At 42.5% G+C, this 19,806-nt stretch overlaps 1 protein-coding gene across 1 annotated transcript in view; it reads right to left on the bottom strand.

Moving 5' to 3' along the window:
- Positions 1–19,806, bottom strand: part of LOC114561671 (adhesion G-protein coupled receptor D2) — a 96,349-nt gene that overhangs the window by 67,782 nt on the left and 8,761 nt on the right. The window contains exons 10-20 of the mRNA XM_028587742.1: positions 19,366–19,512; positions 18,209–18,311; positions 17,827–17,917; positions 16,797–16,852; positions 16,498–16,624; positions 15,977–16,080; positions 8,792–8,894; positions 6,896–7,049; positions 6,416–6,549; positions 6,128–6,243; positions 4,223–4,343 (exon numbers count right to left, since the gene is read on the bottom strand). Of these exons, the coding sequence (XP_028443543.1) occupies positions 4,223–4,343; positions 6,128–6,243; positions 6,416–6,549; positions 6,896–7,049; positions 8,792–8,894; positions 15,977–16,080; positions 16,498–16,624; positions 16,797–16,852; positions 17,827–17,917; positions 18,209–18,311; positions 19,366–19,512 (1,256 nt within the window). The remainder of the gene's footprint in view (positions 1–4,222; positions 4,344–6,127; positions 6,244–6,415; positions 6,550–6,895; positions 7,050–8,791; positions 8,895–15,976; positions 16,081–16,497; positions 16,625–16,796; positions 16,853–17,826; positions 17,918–18,208; positions 18,312–19,365; positions 19,513–19,806) is intronic.

A 19,806-nucleotide genomic window follows, 5' to 3' on the forward strand; every position in this document is an offset into this window, starting at 1 on the left:
ATTTTCTTTTAAAATTATGAATTACCAAACTATACAATTTCCTGCATTAATCATAGACGTATACAGTTTTCTTTTGTAAAGTCAGATTAACTAAGTGAAATGATAAATCACTTTTAAAGCTTTACTGAATGCCTGTAAAATCTCATTACCACTCACCAGTCGAAAATACAAAAACATTGTTGTCACCAGTTCTGTGATATAAAAGCCCTTAATGCAATGTGAATGAATCTGCTAAAATAAATTCTCTCATTGATTTCTCTATATTTCCACACTGTAATGACAAGGCACAGGGTTGCCCTCCACAGGCAGCAAACCGCCATAACAGAAAGAAAAGGATACCTTCCTGACAAAAACCTTGTCGGCAAAGTTACCAAAACAAACCACATGGACTCACTTGCTCTTTCAACAACTTGCGGAGAACAACCGTTACCCTAACATTTTCTTTCTGACTCCCTAACTTCCTTCACCTCTCTACTGTTTTCTCCCTCTCCTCCTTTCTCTTCCCCCCTCCACAGCTCAAAGTTATTGATAGTTTAAAGTTATGGGCTAATAATAAGATGGACACTGCATGGCCAGGAGCCTATTATACCCAGGTAATGGATAGTGCGGGGGTTTTGAATGACATTGCCCAGAGATTGGATGATGAAGGGTGGAGCGATTTATGGGCTACCCAAAGAGCCCCCCGTCCCTCTTCTCTCGCGTACACGTGTGTACACACACACACGCGCGCACACACACACACACACACACACACACACACACACACACACACACACACACACACACACACACACACACACCTATTTATCTCTAGCTTTATAAGGAAGCAGATGAGGCATGCCTGTATTTATGGTGAAGATGTTCATAAAAACTAGTGGCTCAGAGTAAGAAGTTAGAATCAACTCAGAGGAACAGCATATCCAGTCAAAACTCTGTATGCACCACGTTCACACTACATGAATAATTGAGTTTGGTGAAAATCCTAAAAGTCACAACAGCATCCCTCTTTAGCTGCATGAACTACAGGTAAAAATAAGGGGCTTCATAATGACCAGCAAACATGCTTAGTTGTGTTCTTGTTTTGGTCGGCCAAACATTAATCAACTTAAACAACTTCTGTGTATAAGTGATGAAGTGCTGATTAAGTACTGTATAATAGATACAGTTATGTCCTGGATGCTACTTTCACTCAAACTGAGCATCATCTGCCATCAGTTAATGAAACACAAGTAATCAAAAGCCCTGGTTGCTGAGGTCAGTGCAGCAGACATGCATTTATGCCAGGTCTACAGTATATTTGCTCAAAACGGCCTGCTCAGGTCTCTATTGAGAGAAATAACAGCAACAGCAGAGACACGTCAGACAGTGTTGTCAGAATGCAGGGGGAAGAGGAGGAGGAGGGAGGGCATGAGGGAGTGCAATGAAAAAGGCTTGTCAACATTATCTGTTTTATTGATTTAACAGTAAAGGCTTGCCGCTTAAGCTTTATGTTGCTTTGGCTGGCCCCATTGAAAATACAACAGCTGCAAATAAAAAACGATTTCCTAAAAACTTGAGCATTTTTATTTATTTATTTAATTTTTTTTATCCCCTGCCTGCCAGTATGGTTTTGCATGCACTATTGTTAAAGTTTCACATATTTCATCATCTGTATGAGTAGCAATTATGGTGGGACTATGTTCAACTGTGCTCTCCCTCCCAAAGGGATCAAATCAGTGGCATTGAAGAGAGCAAGACTTTGTTCTATAGGACAACACTGGTCTATTGTAATGTGGAGTCTTAACGTATTGGATCATTAAGGTAAAGGAAAACAATGCTGCAACAAAACTACAGCCATGCTCACAGCTCTGTTAAGCCCAGCAATGCTTTCAGCTAATCAGCATGCTAACACTGAAAATCCTAATGCTAGCATGTTGATGTTTAGTTGGTATAATGTTTACCATCTTAGTTTAACATGTTAGCATGACAACATTTGCTAATTAGCACTGACTAAGAAGTACAGCTGAGGCCAATGGCATCGGATGATGGCGCTAGTTCGAAGGTTAGGTGATCAACATTTTAAAAATTCATCCCCTGGGGAAGTTAATGTCTGTTTTAAATTTCACTGCAATCTAGCCAATAGTTGTTCAGACATTTCAATAAAAAAACAAAAAATGTCAACATGTGACACCGAGGGAAAAGTTAGGGGATCAACAATTTCAGTCGGATCCTAAGAGAGCACGAATCTTTGTAAATCTCTCAGAAATCCTTCCCATAGACATTTCACTCTAGCTGTTGAGATATTTCACTGAATACAAAAGTCCGACTTGCTGAACTATCTGTAAAAATCCATCAATAGTTTGTTAAGATATTCCACTCAGAACCACAAAATATCAATCCCTTGGTGGTGTCATCCTCTGGGGCTCATGATTGTTTTTATACAAAATGTCATAACACAAACACATGTCAAATGATCTGGGTTATTTTGTTTTTTAATTTATTGGTATTTTCTTGCCATGTGTAGCATGCATGACCAAAGGTATGGAATAAGCAATGCGCAACAGGCAAAAGAGGTAGCACAAGGCAAGGTGTTGGTATTTTCTTAAAATTGGGTTGTTAATGTTGTACTGAGAAGAGATGTTTAAGGATCAGGTCTGATAAGGAGGCCACAGCTGCAATGTTTGTTTTATAATGTACTTTCATTTGCAATATGACTATCAGGACAGGAGAAGATAATGATTAACACAGCTGTTTTGTGTTGTTACATTTAAACTAAGAGAGTCAAACAGATTGTCAGAAAGACATATTTGAGAGGTGGGCATACTGACAGACAGGTGGACAGCTGAACGAATAGAGACAGACAGATGCATAAAACAAAATATAAATCCATATGACGTGTTAACATGTGAAGCAGTGAAGTCGTATAATAAGAGCCTAGAAAAACCTTCAGTATTAATTACTACCGACATGGAAAAAATATAATTAGATATGAGGGGGAAACAGAAACTATTTATGGCAACCTAGGGACCTTGCTTAATGATCAGACTGAAGCTAAAACCTTTATTGATTTTCTCGTTAAATATACAGCTCAATTGAAGATACAGCTGATTAAAACACCACTACAAATCGCAGCGGCGGATCTGGACATGCTGGGGAAGCTGGGTAATGTGGGGCTGCCTGCCGCATTCAGAGAATTACATGATTTCATCCTCACCTCCTCCTTCATCACTGCAGTGCAGTGGGAAAACAAAGGGGTTACTTTTTTCCATGGGAAAACCAATATTTCACAAAGTTGTGACCATTTTTTTTCAAATAAAGCTGTGATGCCTAAAGGTATACTACCCGAGGCAGAATTTGTTATCATTTTAATATGTATATTTTAACAGTGACTTAAAAAAGTATTCCTTTCTCAACAAAAAAAAACGACCCGTTAAATTTCAGCACTAAAAGCAGAAAATCAACGCTGATAAGACACAAACAACAAAAATAATGCTGACCTCTGAACACATAAAGCAGAAATAATCAAACAAACAACACAAATCACCTTTCCTTGTTAAAATGAAGCACCTGCTTAACACAAGCCAGACCAAGGCTCCCCCCCCTCCCCCCCTTTCTGTCTCAGCCTTTACACTGACAAATAAAAACCTTGACAGTCTGTGTGCCCTCACCACGAGAGAAAGGAAGAATTACATTGTATAATGGAAAACCTTTCTGTTTCTCATTGAAGAAGAAAAAAAAAAACTGTTTACAGTCTATAAACTGTTGAAGTTTATTTGAAGTTGCTCAGGCACAAGTTTTAGCTGTGGCATTTTTTTGTCTTACACTTGTTCTACTTTATTACAACAGGTTATAACAGATGCTTGGCTGTTTTCAAGAATGTTTAGGTAGCAAAACTCAAGCTGTATTTCTGTTACCATCAGTGCTTCTGCACATCAGAGTGGGATGCACGTTAGGATTCAGGTATTTCAAAAATCCAGTCGGTCTTATTTTTGACGATAGCAAACGGAGGTATGTTTACATTTATAAAAACAGTATGCCAGATTACTTCAGATGTTCTAGTTTCCTTATTGTTAGTCAATGTATTAAAAATAAATCAATAATGCTGTGTCAATCCTGCATGTAATGAATACAAGTATTGAGGCAAACCTTATGTTAACATTTGGATCACAGATTATGCCCGTCAATTATTTTATTATTTTTTCTTTTCCATTGGTGCTGTGTGTGTGTGTGTGTGTGTGTGTACCTGGAGGGAGTTGAGAAGGATGAAGATGTAGGCCATGACAATGGAGAAAGGCACCAAGACACCACATAGCCATGTCAATCCGAGGATGGGCAGCAACACCAACACTGCTTTCACTGCCGCCCTGTACACACACACACACACACACACACACACACACACACAGCACCAATAGAAAATAAAAAATAATAAAATGACACACACACCATAAACACTTTGAACTGTTTGACTGAGCTGAACTTACACCAAACCAGATAAAATTAATTTAAGTATTCCCTAAAAATTGTACTTCCTCCCTAATCGTCCTGAGCTCAATTCTGTGTTTCTCAACTTTTCAGTTCTTTTTGGACAAAACTGAGCGACTTTGGCAGGCTGGTTGTTCCATATACAACACTGTGTGGCTGGAAAGGCTCATGGGGTGACAACTTCCCACCTTTAATCCGCTTTAATTCTGTTTAGAGTGGAATTATCTTCCCGCTCAGGTGACCGCCAAACCGCACCAGCTGTGTGTGTGTTCGTGTGTGACATGGCAGGCAGCAAGCCCTAGTTTATTTAGCGGAGGAATGTGTTTGAGTTTCCGAGACGGCTGCCACCCAGGGGTGCCAAATGGTTCAAGGCCGGCTTTGAGAACCTTCATAAAGCACCCACTGTAAGCCCCGGTGGACTGAGGTAGTGAAAAAACATATACACTTTAAAATGATTTTCACTGATAGGATCATATACAAGCCTGCTGGGGGAAATCTACTGGATCACACGCAAGCAGAGTTTCACTCTGATGAGCTAACACCAGTGCCAAATAAAAAGGAAGCAAAAGACATTAGCAAAGACAGCAGTGATAAGGCTCAACGAGAAATTGTTTTGACATCGTAGTGCAATAGTCAAAGAACTCAATGTGACAAGGTAAGTTTAGGTAAACACCAAACAAGTAAAGTTAACTTTTCATTAGAAATCTCACAAATGCTCTAGTCCATCCGATAAATACCATGCAGTTATTTGAATTGAATTGCATTTTACAAACTCTGCCTGCACGTTAAATGACCAATCACAATCCTCATTAATAATTCAACAGACAGACATAGAACAAATAAAACAAGCAAACAAGTGTATTGTGTGGATTTATGAGGAGCATACAGAGCTACACGTTACTTTCTTTTTATTATTTAATTGTATATTGCAAAACCCAAACTATTGCTTTTCTCATTCAACCCTAATCTGCAACACATACAGTATTAGATTAAATATATAAAATTAAAATGTATATATTGCATCCCACCAGTGCAAGATATAAGAAATTCTTCCATCCAAATATTTCAGAGATCATTTCAGAATAGCACACTTGAATTGGGGCCAATACTTGAATTAGCTGCTGAGAGATGATATTTCATTTATATTATACGTGTTTAACACGTACTCAGAGGTTCCCCCTAAAATTCACAATCTTCATAAAACTATTAATAACACCGCTTCAACTGTTACTGTCCTTCCAAGTAGTTCAGTATAAGGATTATAAACTAATAATTAATAAACTGTTTAGATGCGAGGGTTCAGAAATAACGCTGTGTCAACACACTGGAAATAAATGAAAATGCCAGGTCAATGAGAGCTTTTAAATTCAAAAAAGCCAATACTGGCCCAACACATCAGAAAACTTTAAATATATATATATATATTTTCTGTATCTTGTCGACAATGAAAAAATGAAGATTGAAGCCTTTTATGTGAAAAGCACTAATGTAATCCATTCAAAATGTATGCCATATATAGTTTGATAAATGAGGCTTGCTGTTTTAAAATGACAAATCCAATATAAAATCTTCCAGCTGCTTTTTATTTGACGCCCAGTGACTACAGCTTGTCTGCTCCAAAAGAGGAAAAAGAGGAAAAATTGCGCCTCCTTGTGGTTTGTACCTGATTTGCTCATAGGTTTGTTCCACAGGACTGGTTCCCATGGCCAACATGATGGACCTTCTCTTGGCTGTGGAGATGGTGATGACTACCACCCTGGTCAGTACAAAGATATTCACCTGAAAAAAAGGAAATGAGAAAAGGCATAGGAAAATTGACAGAGATATGAGCAGAGAAGAGGTGTACTGAAATAAGTAAGTAAAGAAAATACCAATAAAATGGTTTATTATATATTTTAACCATTTCAACCAGAACAGACTACATGGTATGATGAGGATTTAATTTTCTGACCATGATGATGAAGATGACGGGCCCAGCAAAGCCCCAGATAACACCATTCTGGACGCTGAGCCAACAGTAGCCGTCGGCCGAGTATTTGCCTGAGGCTGATGCCAGCGTGATGGTGACGATCAATACCGGCAGACCTGGAGGGAGGGAGGCGAATAAAAGAAAAACAGAGAGAGAGAGAGAGGAGGTGAAGAAGAATAAAGGAGAAGAATAAAAGTACCAAGACATAGATAATTAGGATAAGGGTTAGGAGCAAAATGCAGAAGGGAGGGAGAAATTCATTAAGACACAATTGTGATGCAAATGGTCACAAACATCAGACAAAAATCTATTATAGTTTAAGAAAAGTATTTTCTTATATTTCCTACAAATATGGTTTATAAAACAAATTGACATCAGATTCATGTCAATCCAAAACAACATAAATAAAAAAATAAAAATAAAATGGGCAATCGTGATTTGGCTATTTTTAAGCCTTTGTACCCCAGCCGATGAGATAGTAATACTTCATGTGACGCTCCTCGCTTAGGTTGACTGCAACCACCTTGCTCCAGAGCAGCAGACCCTCCACCAGCATCCAGCTAAATGCTGCCATGAAGAAGAGATGGAGCAGTGCCGCCACAAGTGTACACGCCACCTACAAAACACACCAACACAGGCATGCAGACACACGTTACATTTCACATTTCAAGCATTTAGATTAGGCTTTTAAGTGACACGCCCTTAACAGTAAAAATGAATTAACTTCAATTTCCATGTCACAAAGTAAATACCAAGAACGTAGTTTCCTTTTTGGTAGTGCATATAAGGGGGAATTCGGTTGATTGCATATTACTATGAATTCTAATTTGCAAGGGTCAGTTTTGTGAGGAAAATTTTCCACCTCCAAAAATCCAATCCACATTTGCACAGGAACGGTTGTGGGAACCAAAAGGAAGTTTAGCTGACAGACTAAAAAAATTTATCTAGGATCTACACATGTACATTTTTCATACACCCATATTTTGAAACTCTTAATGTTTAATGTTAACTCTTAAGGTTTTCAGAAATTTAATGACGTACTCTTTTTTTACAAAAAATAAAACACACACACACACACATCTGATAAGCCATCATTGGAAACTGCTTAGAAACTGATTAGATGGTTATATAATATAAATAATACTTATCATTAACTTATCATCCATTAATGATTAACCACTCAGTATGATGCACCACTTTATTTGCTTCTGTAATGGTAAATAATGGTTAGGTAATCATTCGTTAATAAGTAGCATCTAACTAAGGATCAATTCTTGAATCACAGTCAATCAGTAACTACTCATTAACTAACCATTCATTCCTCATTCATTTAACAGTAACTACCAGTCTGTTTAACAGTAACTTTAGTGCTTGAATCACAGTCAATCAGTAACTACTCATTAACTAACCATTCGTTCCTCATGCGTTAATCATTAACTACCTACTTTTGTGTACCTTATTGTCAAGTGTTACCTAAATAGCTCTGGATTGGCTCGAATCCGTGTGTTAAAACCTTGTTAAAATCTGAAAAATGACCTTCCTGATGGTCAGTCAGCCTTTATGAAACAACTTGATGAATTTCCAACAAGCAGCCACCTGCCCCCAGGGGTAAAGCCCACCCTGACATGACCTGGGGTCAAATGACCAGGGGTCAAACCAACTACAAACCATTGAGTGACTACTGAAAGACTGCGCCATGTGTTCTAGCTGATGGATACGACATTAGTGACCACTTATGTATTCCAAATTGCAATGCCAAAGCATTTGTTTTACTAGGATCCCCCAGTATGGATTTAGATTTCAAGTCTCATTAAGATAGCTTTTAAAACATAGTGCCATGGGACGTGGGATTGGTATTGCTTAGCTTCCGTATCGGGACTCCTGTTTGCCTCTCCCAACTGGCGGCGTGCCATATATCGTAGGTGATACACTGACTACCTATGGTTGTACCTCATACAACCCCACTTCAATAGATCCGAACTATCCCTTTAACATTTAAATGTATAGAAAGGTAGACTAACAACAGCCTTTTTTCTGTAAATGCCATGGATAGTGAGTACATTGAAAGCACAATATTCAAAACCATTTTTAAAATATTGAAAATGAATATTTTATGAAAATATTAAAGCTAATTTTATTGTGAAACTCCTAATAACTGCTGTTGAACAAAACATGCTTCCTTGTATCTAAACAAAATAGGTATCTTTTGTTGTCTTGTTTCTATTGTCGCATTTCCAACTTCCAACTGGATGTATTTTTCATATACTGTATCCGTCAACAGCAACCGTTTTACTGTCCCCAGTCTGCCCCTTGGTGTAACAACATTAAATATTGGTAAATAAAATCAGTTGCCTGAACCTTGTTGTGAATGGCTGAGCCGCTGCAGAGCAGAATCACCTGGGCGCAGATCAGAGCAATGAACAAGTTCTTATGGATGGACGTCCTGTCAGATTTGGGGATGCTATGGACAGAGATAGGGATAACTTCAAGTTAGATTAGATATGGTTAGAAGTGACAGTACAACACAGTGACAAAAAATGTTAATGTTAATGCATTTTAAAGCATAGTATGTCGTATTTATTCTCAGTTAAAGCCTTGGCTGAATGTTAGTATGTTAATAGGCCACATGTTAACATGTAAACAGGCATTTTGCATGTACAGTAATATTTAGCATGAAAATATTAGCATGTTAGCAAGCATTATTCTCAAAGCAACACTGAGGCTGACAATGATTCTGTAGCAGTTCCACTGCTGTAGACCTCTGTTCACAGATAACTACAAACACACAGGGAGTAATATTTGCCACAGCTCTTTATTTGAGGATCGCATCAGCAATGAATTGTCCCACAATCCGTCTGGAGCTCCCTCGCTCCCACTTGGCCCGAGGCTCTCGGTCGCGAGGGCAAAACTTGCGCTGTCCAGCTCACCACACAGTGTCCACGTCTCCTCTCTCACAGTCGGCCATCAAAAGCTTGCTCCGGCTCACTACTGCTTTAAAGGGAGAACATGATCAGACAACTCGCTGCAGCTGTAGCAATCAGTCCCTCCCTACCTGCTCACCTGAGCCACCACCTCCTCCCCACACCCCCTCCACACCACCACATACCCCCACCGCCAGCCACAGGCCAGGGCCAACCGGCCTGACCTACTCCCCCCGCGAGCGGGAAAGGAAGTCGGCCACAACCATCCGCGACCCCGGTCTGTGGACCACCTTAAATCTAAACGGCTGCAACGCCAGGTACCACCGAGTGACCCCCACCGCCAGCCACAGGCCAGGGCCAACCGGCCTGACCTACTCCCCCCGCGAGCGGGAAAGGAAGTCGGCCACAACCATCCGCGACCCCGGTCTGTGGACCACCTTAAATCTAAACGGCTGCAACGCCAGGTACCACCGAGTGATCCTGGCGTTCATGTTCTTCATACGGTGGAGCCACTGGAAGGGGGCGTGGTCCGAACAGAGGGTGAAGGAGCGACCCAGCAGGTAGTAACGCAGGGCCTCAACCGCCCACCGTATCGCTAGACACTCCTTCTCCAGCGTGCTGTAACGTGCGTCCCGCTCAGACAGCTTGCGGCTAATGTAGAGGATCGGGCGGTCAACGCCCCGCACCTGCTGGGTCAGTACAACTCCAACCCCTCTGTCCAATGCATCTGTCTGTAGAACAAAGGGGAGAGAAAAGTCAGGGGTGTGGAGGAGCGGCCCCCCACAGAGGGTCTGCTTCACCCTCTCGAACGCCTGTTGACAGGGCCCCGTCCACTGGACCGGATCTGAGGCCCCCTTTTGGGTGAGGTCGGTCAGGGGGCTGGTCAAGTCAGCAAAGTCAGGTATGAAGCACCTATAGTAACCAGCCAGCCCCAAAAACCGCCTCACCTGTTTGTTGGTCTTGGGCCGTGGGCAGGCTGCAAACGCCACGGTCTTGTCTACCTGTGGCCGCACGTGTCCGCCGCCCAAGTGGTACCCCAAATACCGTACCTCCCTCCGTCCAACCACATGTCGCCGGAGCCCCGAACAGGCCGAACGGAAGCGTCACGAATTGGTACAACCCGTACGGAGTGGAGAACGCTGTCTTAGCCTTGGACTCCGCAGATAAAGGGATCTGCCAGTAGCCCTTAGTCAGATCTAGTGTCGTGAAATATTGAGCCGTGCCTAACCGATCCAGGAGCTCATCGACCCGGGGCATGGGATAGGCATCAAACCGGGACACCTGGTTTACTCTACGATAATCTATGCAGAACCTGAAGGCCCCGTCTTTCTTGGTCACCAGAACAATGGGGCTGCACCAGGCACTGCCAGATTCTTCAATCACTCCCATTTCCAGCATGGCCTTCAATTCTGCCTGAACTGTCTGAACTTTTCGTTTATGCTCGGGCAACCGATAGGGGCGTAAATGTACCGTCACACCCGGCTGCGTCTCACTGTGGTGCTGTATCAGATTGGTGCGCCCCGGTAAGGGAGAGAACACATCTGCAAAACGCTGTTGCAGTTCAGCCAGGTCAGCGCGCTGGGACGGGGTGAGATGGCTGTCACAAAGGGGGGATGTTAGATTGGCCAATTTTGAGACCTCCGGCCCCAGCTCATCTCTGTCCTTTACCACCGTCACCAGCGACACAGTGCCCGCCTCCTTCCACGCTTTCAGGAGGTTAAGATGGTAAATCTGAGTGTGTCCCCCTCTATCCGAGCACACCACCTCATAGTCCCCATCCCCCACTCGCCGTGTGACCACAAAGGGCACTTGCCACTTGGCAAGTAATTTAGAACTAGACGTGGGGAGCAACAAAAGCACTTTATCTCCTGGCGCGAACTGTCTTAACCGGGTCCCTCTGTCATACAAGCGCTGTTGACGTTCCTGGGCCTAGAGCAAATTCTCACGTGATAAACGCCCCAACGTGTGAAGCTTTGCCCTCAGGTCCAGGACGTACTGTACTTCATTCTTACTGGGGCTTGGACCGTCTTCCCAGCTTTCTTTTACTAGGTCCAGCACCCCTCTTGGTCGCCTGCCGAACAGCAGCTCAAACAGGGAAAACCCGGTAGAGGCCTGGGGAACCTCCCTCACAGCAAATAACAGAGGGTCCAGCCACCTAACCCAATCGCGTTCGCCCTCGTGCATAAATTTGCGAATCATGGATTTCAAAGTCTTGTTCAGCCGCTCCACCAATCCATCCGTCTGAGGGTGGTAGACACTGGTCCGAACAGACTTGATGCCCAGCAACCCGTAAAGTTCCCTTATTGTGCGAGACATAAACGACGTGCCCTGATCAGTTAGAATCTCTTTCGGGATCCCAACTTGGGAGATGACCTTAAACAGTGCCCGCGCTACGCTCTTCGCTGAGATCGTGCTCAGAGGCACTGCTTCGGGATAGCGGGTTGCGTAATCTATCAAAATCAGCACAAATCGATATCCCTGCGAGCTCCGGGGAAATGGCCCGATGAGGTCCATACCGATCCTTTCGAACGGCACCTCCATCAGTGGTAATGGGCGCAAAGGCGCTCTCGGCACAGCTGGGGAATTCACCAACTGGCATTCGGGGCAGGACGCACACCAACGGCGTACGTCCCCCCAGATGCCAGGCCAATAGAATCGGGCCATTATCCGGTTCAATGTCTTATCGGACCCCATGTGTCCCCCCATTGGGTTATAATGAGCCGCCTGGAAGATCATTTTCCGGCGGCTTTTTGGCACCAACAATTGGGTAGCTATTTCATCTGTTTGTGCGTCACGGCTCACGCGGAACACCCTGTCCCTAATCACTGAGAAATGCGGATACGTGAGAGCCGCATCAGGGCGCACCATTTGACCATCAATTCTTATCACTTGGTCCAAAGCTGAGCGTAGAGTGTTGTCACGAGACTGCTCGAGTGGAAAATCTTCCATGGAGTCAAATGCAGGGACTAGCGGGGTCTCCAAAGGAGGCCCCGATGGGCCCTGCTCTCCCTCGTCAGCGTCTGACAACCTTGCGTCACCACTGAGCACAGCACACATTCCACATGTTCCTACCGGCCGTGCACGGCCCCCTGCACATTGCCCCCTGCACATTGCCCCACCAGTTTATCAAAACCCCGCCAATCTGTGCCCAAAATAAGGGGGTCGGCGTCGAGGAGGGGGGCCGGAGGGCCCGCAACCCGGACCACCTGCCCAACCTCCATCAGAGGGCACTCCCGGCAAAAGTGACCGGACTGCCTACACCTCAAGCACCCCTGCCCCGGCGTCTGAGGGGCCCCCTGTGGGTCGGGAGCAACACCAACAGCGACTGGAGCCTGTTGAACAGAGGGAGAAGAAACAAAACTAGTCAGGGGCGGAGCGTTTCTCCTGGGAGCAGGCGCCGGCTGTGACTCCCCGGCGACGAGGGCTCCCGGTGGCGGGAGCCGCTTGCGTGGCGCAGGTTCTGGGGGGGCCCCCTCCGACACCGGACTCCCCCCATCCTGCCACGTCGGATGAACAGCCAGATAGTCCTCCGCCAACTTCATCGCCGCCGCGACGTCCGCTGGCCGATGGCACCTCACCCAGGCAGCCGCTCTACTCGGCAGCCCCTCCAATAACTGTTCCAGAACGATCTTCTCCAAATGGGCGAGTCGTAGCCATCTGGTCGCAGCTATCTGGTCGCAGCATCCCTCAGCCGTAGAGAGACCCTGCGACGGGTCCGACATCCTCCCCACGCGAACAGAGGCAATTTGGGCGCAACTGTAGCAGTTCCACTGCTGTAGACCTCTGTTCACAGATAACTACAAACACACAGGGAGGAATATTTGCCACAGCTCTTTATTTGAGGATCGCAACAGCAATGAATTGTCCCACAATCCGTCTGGAGCTCCCTCGCTCCCACTTGGCCCGAGGCTCTCGGTCGCGAGGGCAAAACTTGCGCTGTCCAGCTCACCACACAGTGTCCACGTCTCCTCTTTCACAGTCGGCCATCAAAAGCTTGCTCCGGCTCACTACTGCTTTAAAGGGAGAACATGATCAGACAACTCGCTGCAGCTGTAGCAATCAGTCCCTCCCTACCTGCTCACCTGAGCCACCACCTCCTCCCCACACCCCTCCACACCACCACAGATTCAGTCCTTAGTTTCAGAAGTATCCTGTCATAAACTAAAGTAAAAGACAAATTTAGTGCTGATAGTGCCCTCATCCACCTTCACTGACTCCCAATTAAGTCCTACATCTCATATAAAATCCTCATTCTCACCTACAAATCCCTCCATTACCCGGCCCCACAGTACCTCTCTGAACTCCTCCATCTTTACACCCCACCCCAAAACCTGCGGTCCTCAGACGCCGGCCTGCTCGCCATTCCCCACACCAGACTCTGTACCTTCGGAGACAGAGCCTTTAGTGTTGCAGCCCCAACCCTGTGGAGCACCCTTCCTGCAGATATCCAAAATGCTCTCCTGAAACACCACCGGTTTACCACAGCCTACAACCTCCTTTAGCTTAGCCACAGTAATTCTGTCAAGTGTCCTTGGGTTTCTTGAAAGGCAGTATATAAATAAAAGTTATTATTATTATTATTATTATTATTATTATTATTATTATTATTATTATTATATTATTATTGCTAGCCCTACAAAAGTGAGGGCATCACAAAGCCCAATAGGATTCATCCACTGGGGACCATGGCTGTCTGTGTTTAACTTCACATCAAGATATTTGATTCTGTACCACAGAGTTGGACAAGCTGATGGATTCAGATTTACGTAGCTACAATATTTAGTAGTGACCAAAAATTGTAATATCCAAGGCTATAACATGACCTGACTCTGGTTAGCTTTGAGTGCCTTGAATCAGTTTATAGATTCTACTTGTTCTGAACGTTCCACCATGTTGATTGCGTTGCTGCATTCCATTCCTATCTATGTTTTTCATTAATTCCTTTCTTTCTATTGTTGGTTTGAAGGTGAGATTTGTCTAAGAGATTTTAACATGTTACGCTTACAATTGCAATTTGCAACTACTGTTTCAATTTGTTTTCCAGTATGTTTTATTGCTGGGCTGATATTTGATCAATATCATGCTGAAAGGCAGTGTATATATGGCTCATATAACAGTTCCAGAGTCTTACATCACACCATCTCATACAAATACATACTGTCTTTAAAAGGCATCACCAGGTTAAATATTTCAATTTCAGGTAAATTAAATGGACAGCTGAATCTGGTTTAGAGAGGTAAATTAACACAAGAGCCTCTCATTAGCTCCTGATGGATTCAGCCTATTTAGACTCATTTAATATCTGCATCACTGCTTGTGTCACCATAATTTCATGGTGTGATTACACGTCCATGTGTACTTCTCCTTTGTCTCTGTGTTTGTGTTGTGTGTATTTAAGTACACAAATGCATGTACATCATACACCAGTGTGTGTGTGTGTGTGTGTGTGTGTGTGTGTGTGTGTGTGTGTGTGTGTGTGTGTGTGTGTGTGTGTGAAATGCATGGCTGCACTCTCTGATTTCAGGACAGTCATAAATTGCCATGGCATTTCCTTTCCAGCTGATTGTGATCCCTCGGTGACCCTAATGTTAATTAACGGCTGCAGAATGCCGCCATAAACCTTCAGAGTGGGCTCACATGTTGACCACAGTAATTACTGGATTAGCACTAGTCAATACTCATAGCAGCCTTAGGAACAGAGCACGAGCAATACTGTGCCAATAAGTAAACCCTCTCTTTTAAAGCTTTAGTGCGTAACTTTTTGATAGCAATGAACGTCCGTTACATTCAAGCCATTGCCAAATGAGTTGATCAAAGCTAATTTAGACTATTAACTCCACACAACTCTCTCTGTATTTCTCAGATTGTGTCATCCGGCGACTTTTGCACTCAGAAACTAGAGTGAAGATAATTACCTCTTCTGAAGAGTCCATCATGTTTTTTGTAATCCTCCGTGTCACATTGTTATTATTACTAATATTAGATTAAAGGTCCCATGACATGGTGATCTTTGGATGCTTTTATATAGGCCTCAGTGGTCCCCTAGTACTGTATCTGAAGTCTCTTTCCCGAAATTCAACCTTGGTGCAGAATTACAGCCACTAGGGCATGTCCCACAATGAGCTTTCCTTAGTATGTGCCATTTCTGTGTCTGTAGCTATTAAGGAGGATACGGAGGGGGGGGCAAGGTGGAGGGTGGGGGGTGTGGCCTTGACCAACTGCCACTTTGCTCGTTTGAAAGCCATGATGTCTCTCTCTCATGGGTGGGCCAAATTCTCTGGGCAGGCAAAGAAGAGAAAGGGGAGGTAACCTTGCTCCTTATTTTCATGCCATGGGACCTTTAATTGATTTTAAGGTTTTTCTTTTACACCAACAAGAATAAAATTCTTTAACAATTGGAAAACAATTGTTATGTTCTTGACACAGAAATAGTCAGATCTAAATATTGCTTACAAATGTATAAGTTGTTAGTATCAAAAACACTTTTATACATAGGTTGTAATGCAGCTCTTGTTTTCCTAGGACATATAGATGCTAAATGTATTTAATTGGCTCAAACAGACAGGAAGAGGCAGAAAGGTTGGCATCGTAGGTTAGCGGGACAGGAACATCAGCTACTCACTCTAGCACAGTGAACAGCATCAAGGTAACCACCAGCGCACACAGAGACGCACCAGAGCCGATGAACGTCAGCTTGGTCAAAATAAGCTCCTCCTCAGGACTCCACTGGGACAGAAGGGAGAGGTAGAAGTGAGGGACAGAGAGCGGAGAATGTTGTCAAACTATCGCAGGTTTGATCCATCTGATGCCCTCTCAAACACACTGAATTCCTTCCTCATCGATTCATTTGTGTATCGATTAAATGCAAACAAAATGTGTACTACAAATCTTATCCACAATTTTAAAGATGAAAGACAACCTGGATTTAGATTTCACATCAGCAACATTACGATTTAGATGTAAATCATTTCGGCTAGAAGAAGTAAAAAAACATATATATCACATATTATCAATATGACATAAAATTTCACTCAACCAGAGTCTAAAGTTAAGGGTCTGACTGTCAAATTTATAATGAACATTTCCCATCATGCAACCTCTTTTTCAGCAACTCACTGCATCACAAAACATCTCATGAGTTACCTTCAACTCCAGGTAATTCATCAGCACTGCAAAGTTGGTGGTGTGGTTACATAGACAGGAAGTGACACCAGAGCCGGTCAAGGTCACCCTGCAACCATCACTGGACCAGCTGCTGGTATGATTATGCCTATACAGCACAATACACAAGCACAGACAAACACAAACACACCGTCATCAATTACTTTCATAGAGCAGAGGCATTTAGCGTTAAACATTAAACCAACAGCCTCAATCTCTATTGCAATAACACATTCATTTATCAGGGATGTTTATGTGATTGCATTGTTGGTCAAACTTACATCAAGCTGAAATTCCAAAAGGCACAAACAGCAGTAACTTGCTGAGAATACTCCACCTAGAAACAGAAACACATGTTTGCACTTGTTTTCTTTCTCATTTAATATATCGCCTTGGACTCCAAGCCAAAAGCGACATGGATAAAAAACATCTACTGCTTGCTGGGAGATGAAAATTCTTATGTAGTGACATATTGCATTTGGTGAGTTTATCAAAGGGCAACAAATCAACTGCTATTCCAAAAGAATGGTTGCTTTTTTCAAAATGTTTGCCATCAGCATGAGTTTCAGTTTCAATCCAGAACTGAATGTCCCCCTTTATTGTTCAACATTGCAGACGTTAAAACTTTAGTGTGTAACTTTTTGATATTAATGAACGTCCGTTACATTCAAGCCATTGCCAAATGAGTTGATACAAAGCCAATTAAGACTATCAGCTCCACACACCTCTCTCTGTATTTCTCAGTATGGTTATGTTGAGAAGATTGTGTCTTCATTTTTTTTTCTTCAGCCATTCGGTGGTGGACTTGCTGGTGTGTTTAGGATCATTGTCCTGCTGCAGAACCCAAATCTCTCATTCTCTTCAGGATCTCTTGGTCTCATAGTTCTTTTATCTCTTCAGGTCCTGAAGCAGCAAAACAGCCCCAGACCATCTGCCACCACCATATTTTACAGTTGGTATAATGTTCTGCAGTGTTCCTCTCTCTTGGACACACACCTTCAAAGAGTTCTTTTGTCTCGGTCTCCCAAAATCTGGGGATCTATCTATCTATGTTCTTTTTCTATCCTTGGAACTCTGCCATGCAGGCCATTTTAGTCTTTTCCTATATATATATATATATATATATATATATATATATATATGATAGATCTGATGCATGATGAGGAGGGCTTAGCTCCTATTTAATGATCCTGAACATGCAATAACCCCTAGAGAAATTGAACAATATATAATACTATACCAGGGCCATGATGTGATGAAGAAATTTTGTGTTTACTTGTGGTCCTTGACTTTTTGTTTAAATTGGTGTACTTGACAAACAGCCACAGGGAGGGTTTGGGCCTTGGAGGCATCACGGACGGTGGCTGATATGACAACAGAAGCCAGGTGACCTGGGAGAATTCTGGGAAGGCAGACAATGGTCACAACTTACATCGGTCTTACAACTTAAATCTTATATATACCCAAAATAAACTTTAAACCAAACTACTGTTATTCACTGTCCGAATGATCGCTACTCTTTCAAAATGATGAGAGTAAAAGCGCAAGCACACCTTATTGAAGCCAGAGCAGTTCACTTTTTGTTGTTATTAACTTTTTATTTGGTTTACCTTTAACCTATTATCAGTTAATAATGGCATGTAAAAAGGTTAGGGTTATGTTATAAATAACATAAGAGAAGACAACAGGCAACCTTTTCACTTTCTCTTGGTGACTGAGTGGAGGCTCCTGTGCTCCAGACACTATCTCACTCAGATGGCTGTAGTGGGTATGAATAAACATCACTTCCTCGTATCCTGATTAGAGAGAGGAGCAGAGAAGATTTATTTTTTTCCTTATGTGATTCAAAATACTGTGCAGAGCATAATTTCAGTTTCACAGTGTCACAGTTCAAACACTACTTTCACACATCCAATAGGTGCAAGCACATTGTTCATGTACCCATTCTGCTGAAAGTGCTGCTTCCAAATTGTCTGTCACTTATTTTAGATTTTAATCATATTTTCTAGTTCTAACTCGGTTCCATATTCTGGAAACATTTAGACAAAGTATGATAGGAAAACCTCTACAGCAAAGAATGTAACATGATGTAATCATATATTGTATTGTAACCTGTAGTATTATTGATATTAACATAATTAACAAAATAAACTATTCAGTTAATTATTTAATGTTATGTAATCCTTTAATAAGCATCAAATACAATCTGAATGTTTCCCGAGTTAGATTAATAGATGATATGTACCAATGAAATCTACAACTTCTTGAAGGACATAGAGTATAAAGGCTTTATTTTCAAGTTAAAATTGTTTAGCCATAAGATGGAGGCAAAAATGGCATTTGATTAGGAATGATCTGATATGTGCTGCACAAATATGCATGCCTCATAGTTTAGCTTCAGTATCTTAATTCATAACCCTATCACCAGGCAGAACATTTTAAAAATAAGTTTTCTACAATAATTTTCTCAGTATGGCTGAGGCATAGTTATGGTAAGGCAACTAAAACAGAAGATTAAGATTACCACGACAATACTCTACAATCAAGTTTTTTAAATCTCCATTTAGTCAAAGAATAAGAATGGGGATGCATTTATTCACTGTAATGGTGGGTCACATTATGACACAGATTGACACTTAGGATAACCACAGTGTGTAATTGGAAGCAGTAGGAAGAAGTTTGTGTGAGCACGTGCATGTTGTTTATAGACCAAATCATGTAATACAAATGTAATATGTGCGTATGTAGCATTTGTACATCTTAAAATGTGAGGGTTTGAGCATATTTGGGTTAAGTCTATGACACTTGCCTTTTAATGTGTGTGTGTGTGTGTGTGTGTGTGTTTCCTACCCAGTGTGTGTATTCTCTGTAGCTCAGTGTCAGGTATAAGCAACTCATCCTGACCACTGCTGCTCGGGCTGTGAGAGCTGACTGCAGATGGCTTGAAGACTTGACTACAGCTCACTTGAGACAGCTTTTGCCACTTCATGTACACATCTGGTAGCAAAGACAGCAGAGGACAGCCAGACAATAGAGACAGATTAACAATAATAGTAATCATGAGAAGAAATGCAAGAATATTCTTTATTTATCGGTGTTACAAAGCCAAGAGCTAATAACATTATACATCGTAGACATATCGGTGTAAAATTATTCCCTATGCCCATGTCACCAGTGCAAAAAAAACAAGGAGATGAAGGAGTGCAAAATAACTAAAAATGTCAGAATAGCCTAAATATAAACATGAATAAATTAAATTGCAGTATTTTTTCTTCAGTTGAAATGTGTCAT

The sequence above is a fragment of the Perca flavescens genome, chromosome 9, assembly GCF_004354835.1.
Source record: "Perca flavescens isolate YP-PL-M2 chromosome 9, PFLA_1.0, whole genome shotgun sequence".
Classification (NCBI taxonomy): domain Eukaryota; kingdom Metazoa; phylum Chordata; class Actinopteri; order Perciformes; family Percidae; genus Perca; species Perca flavescens.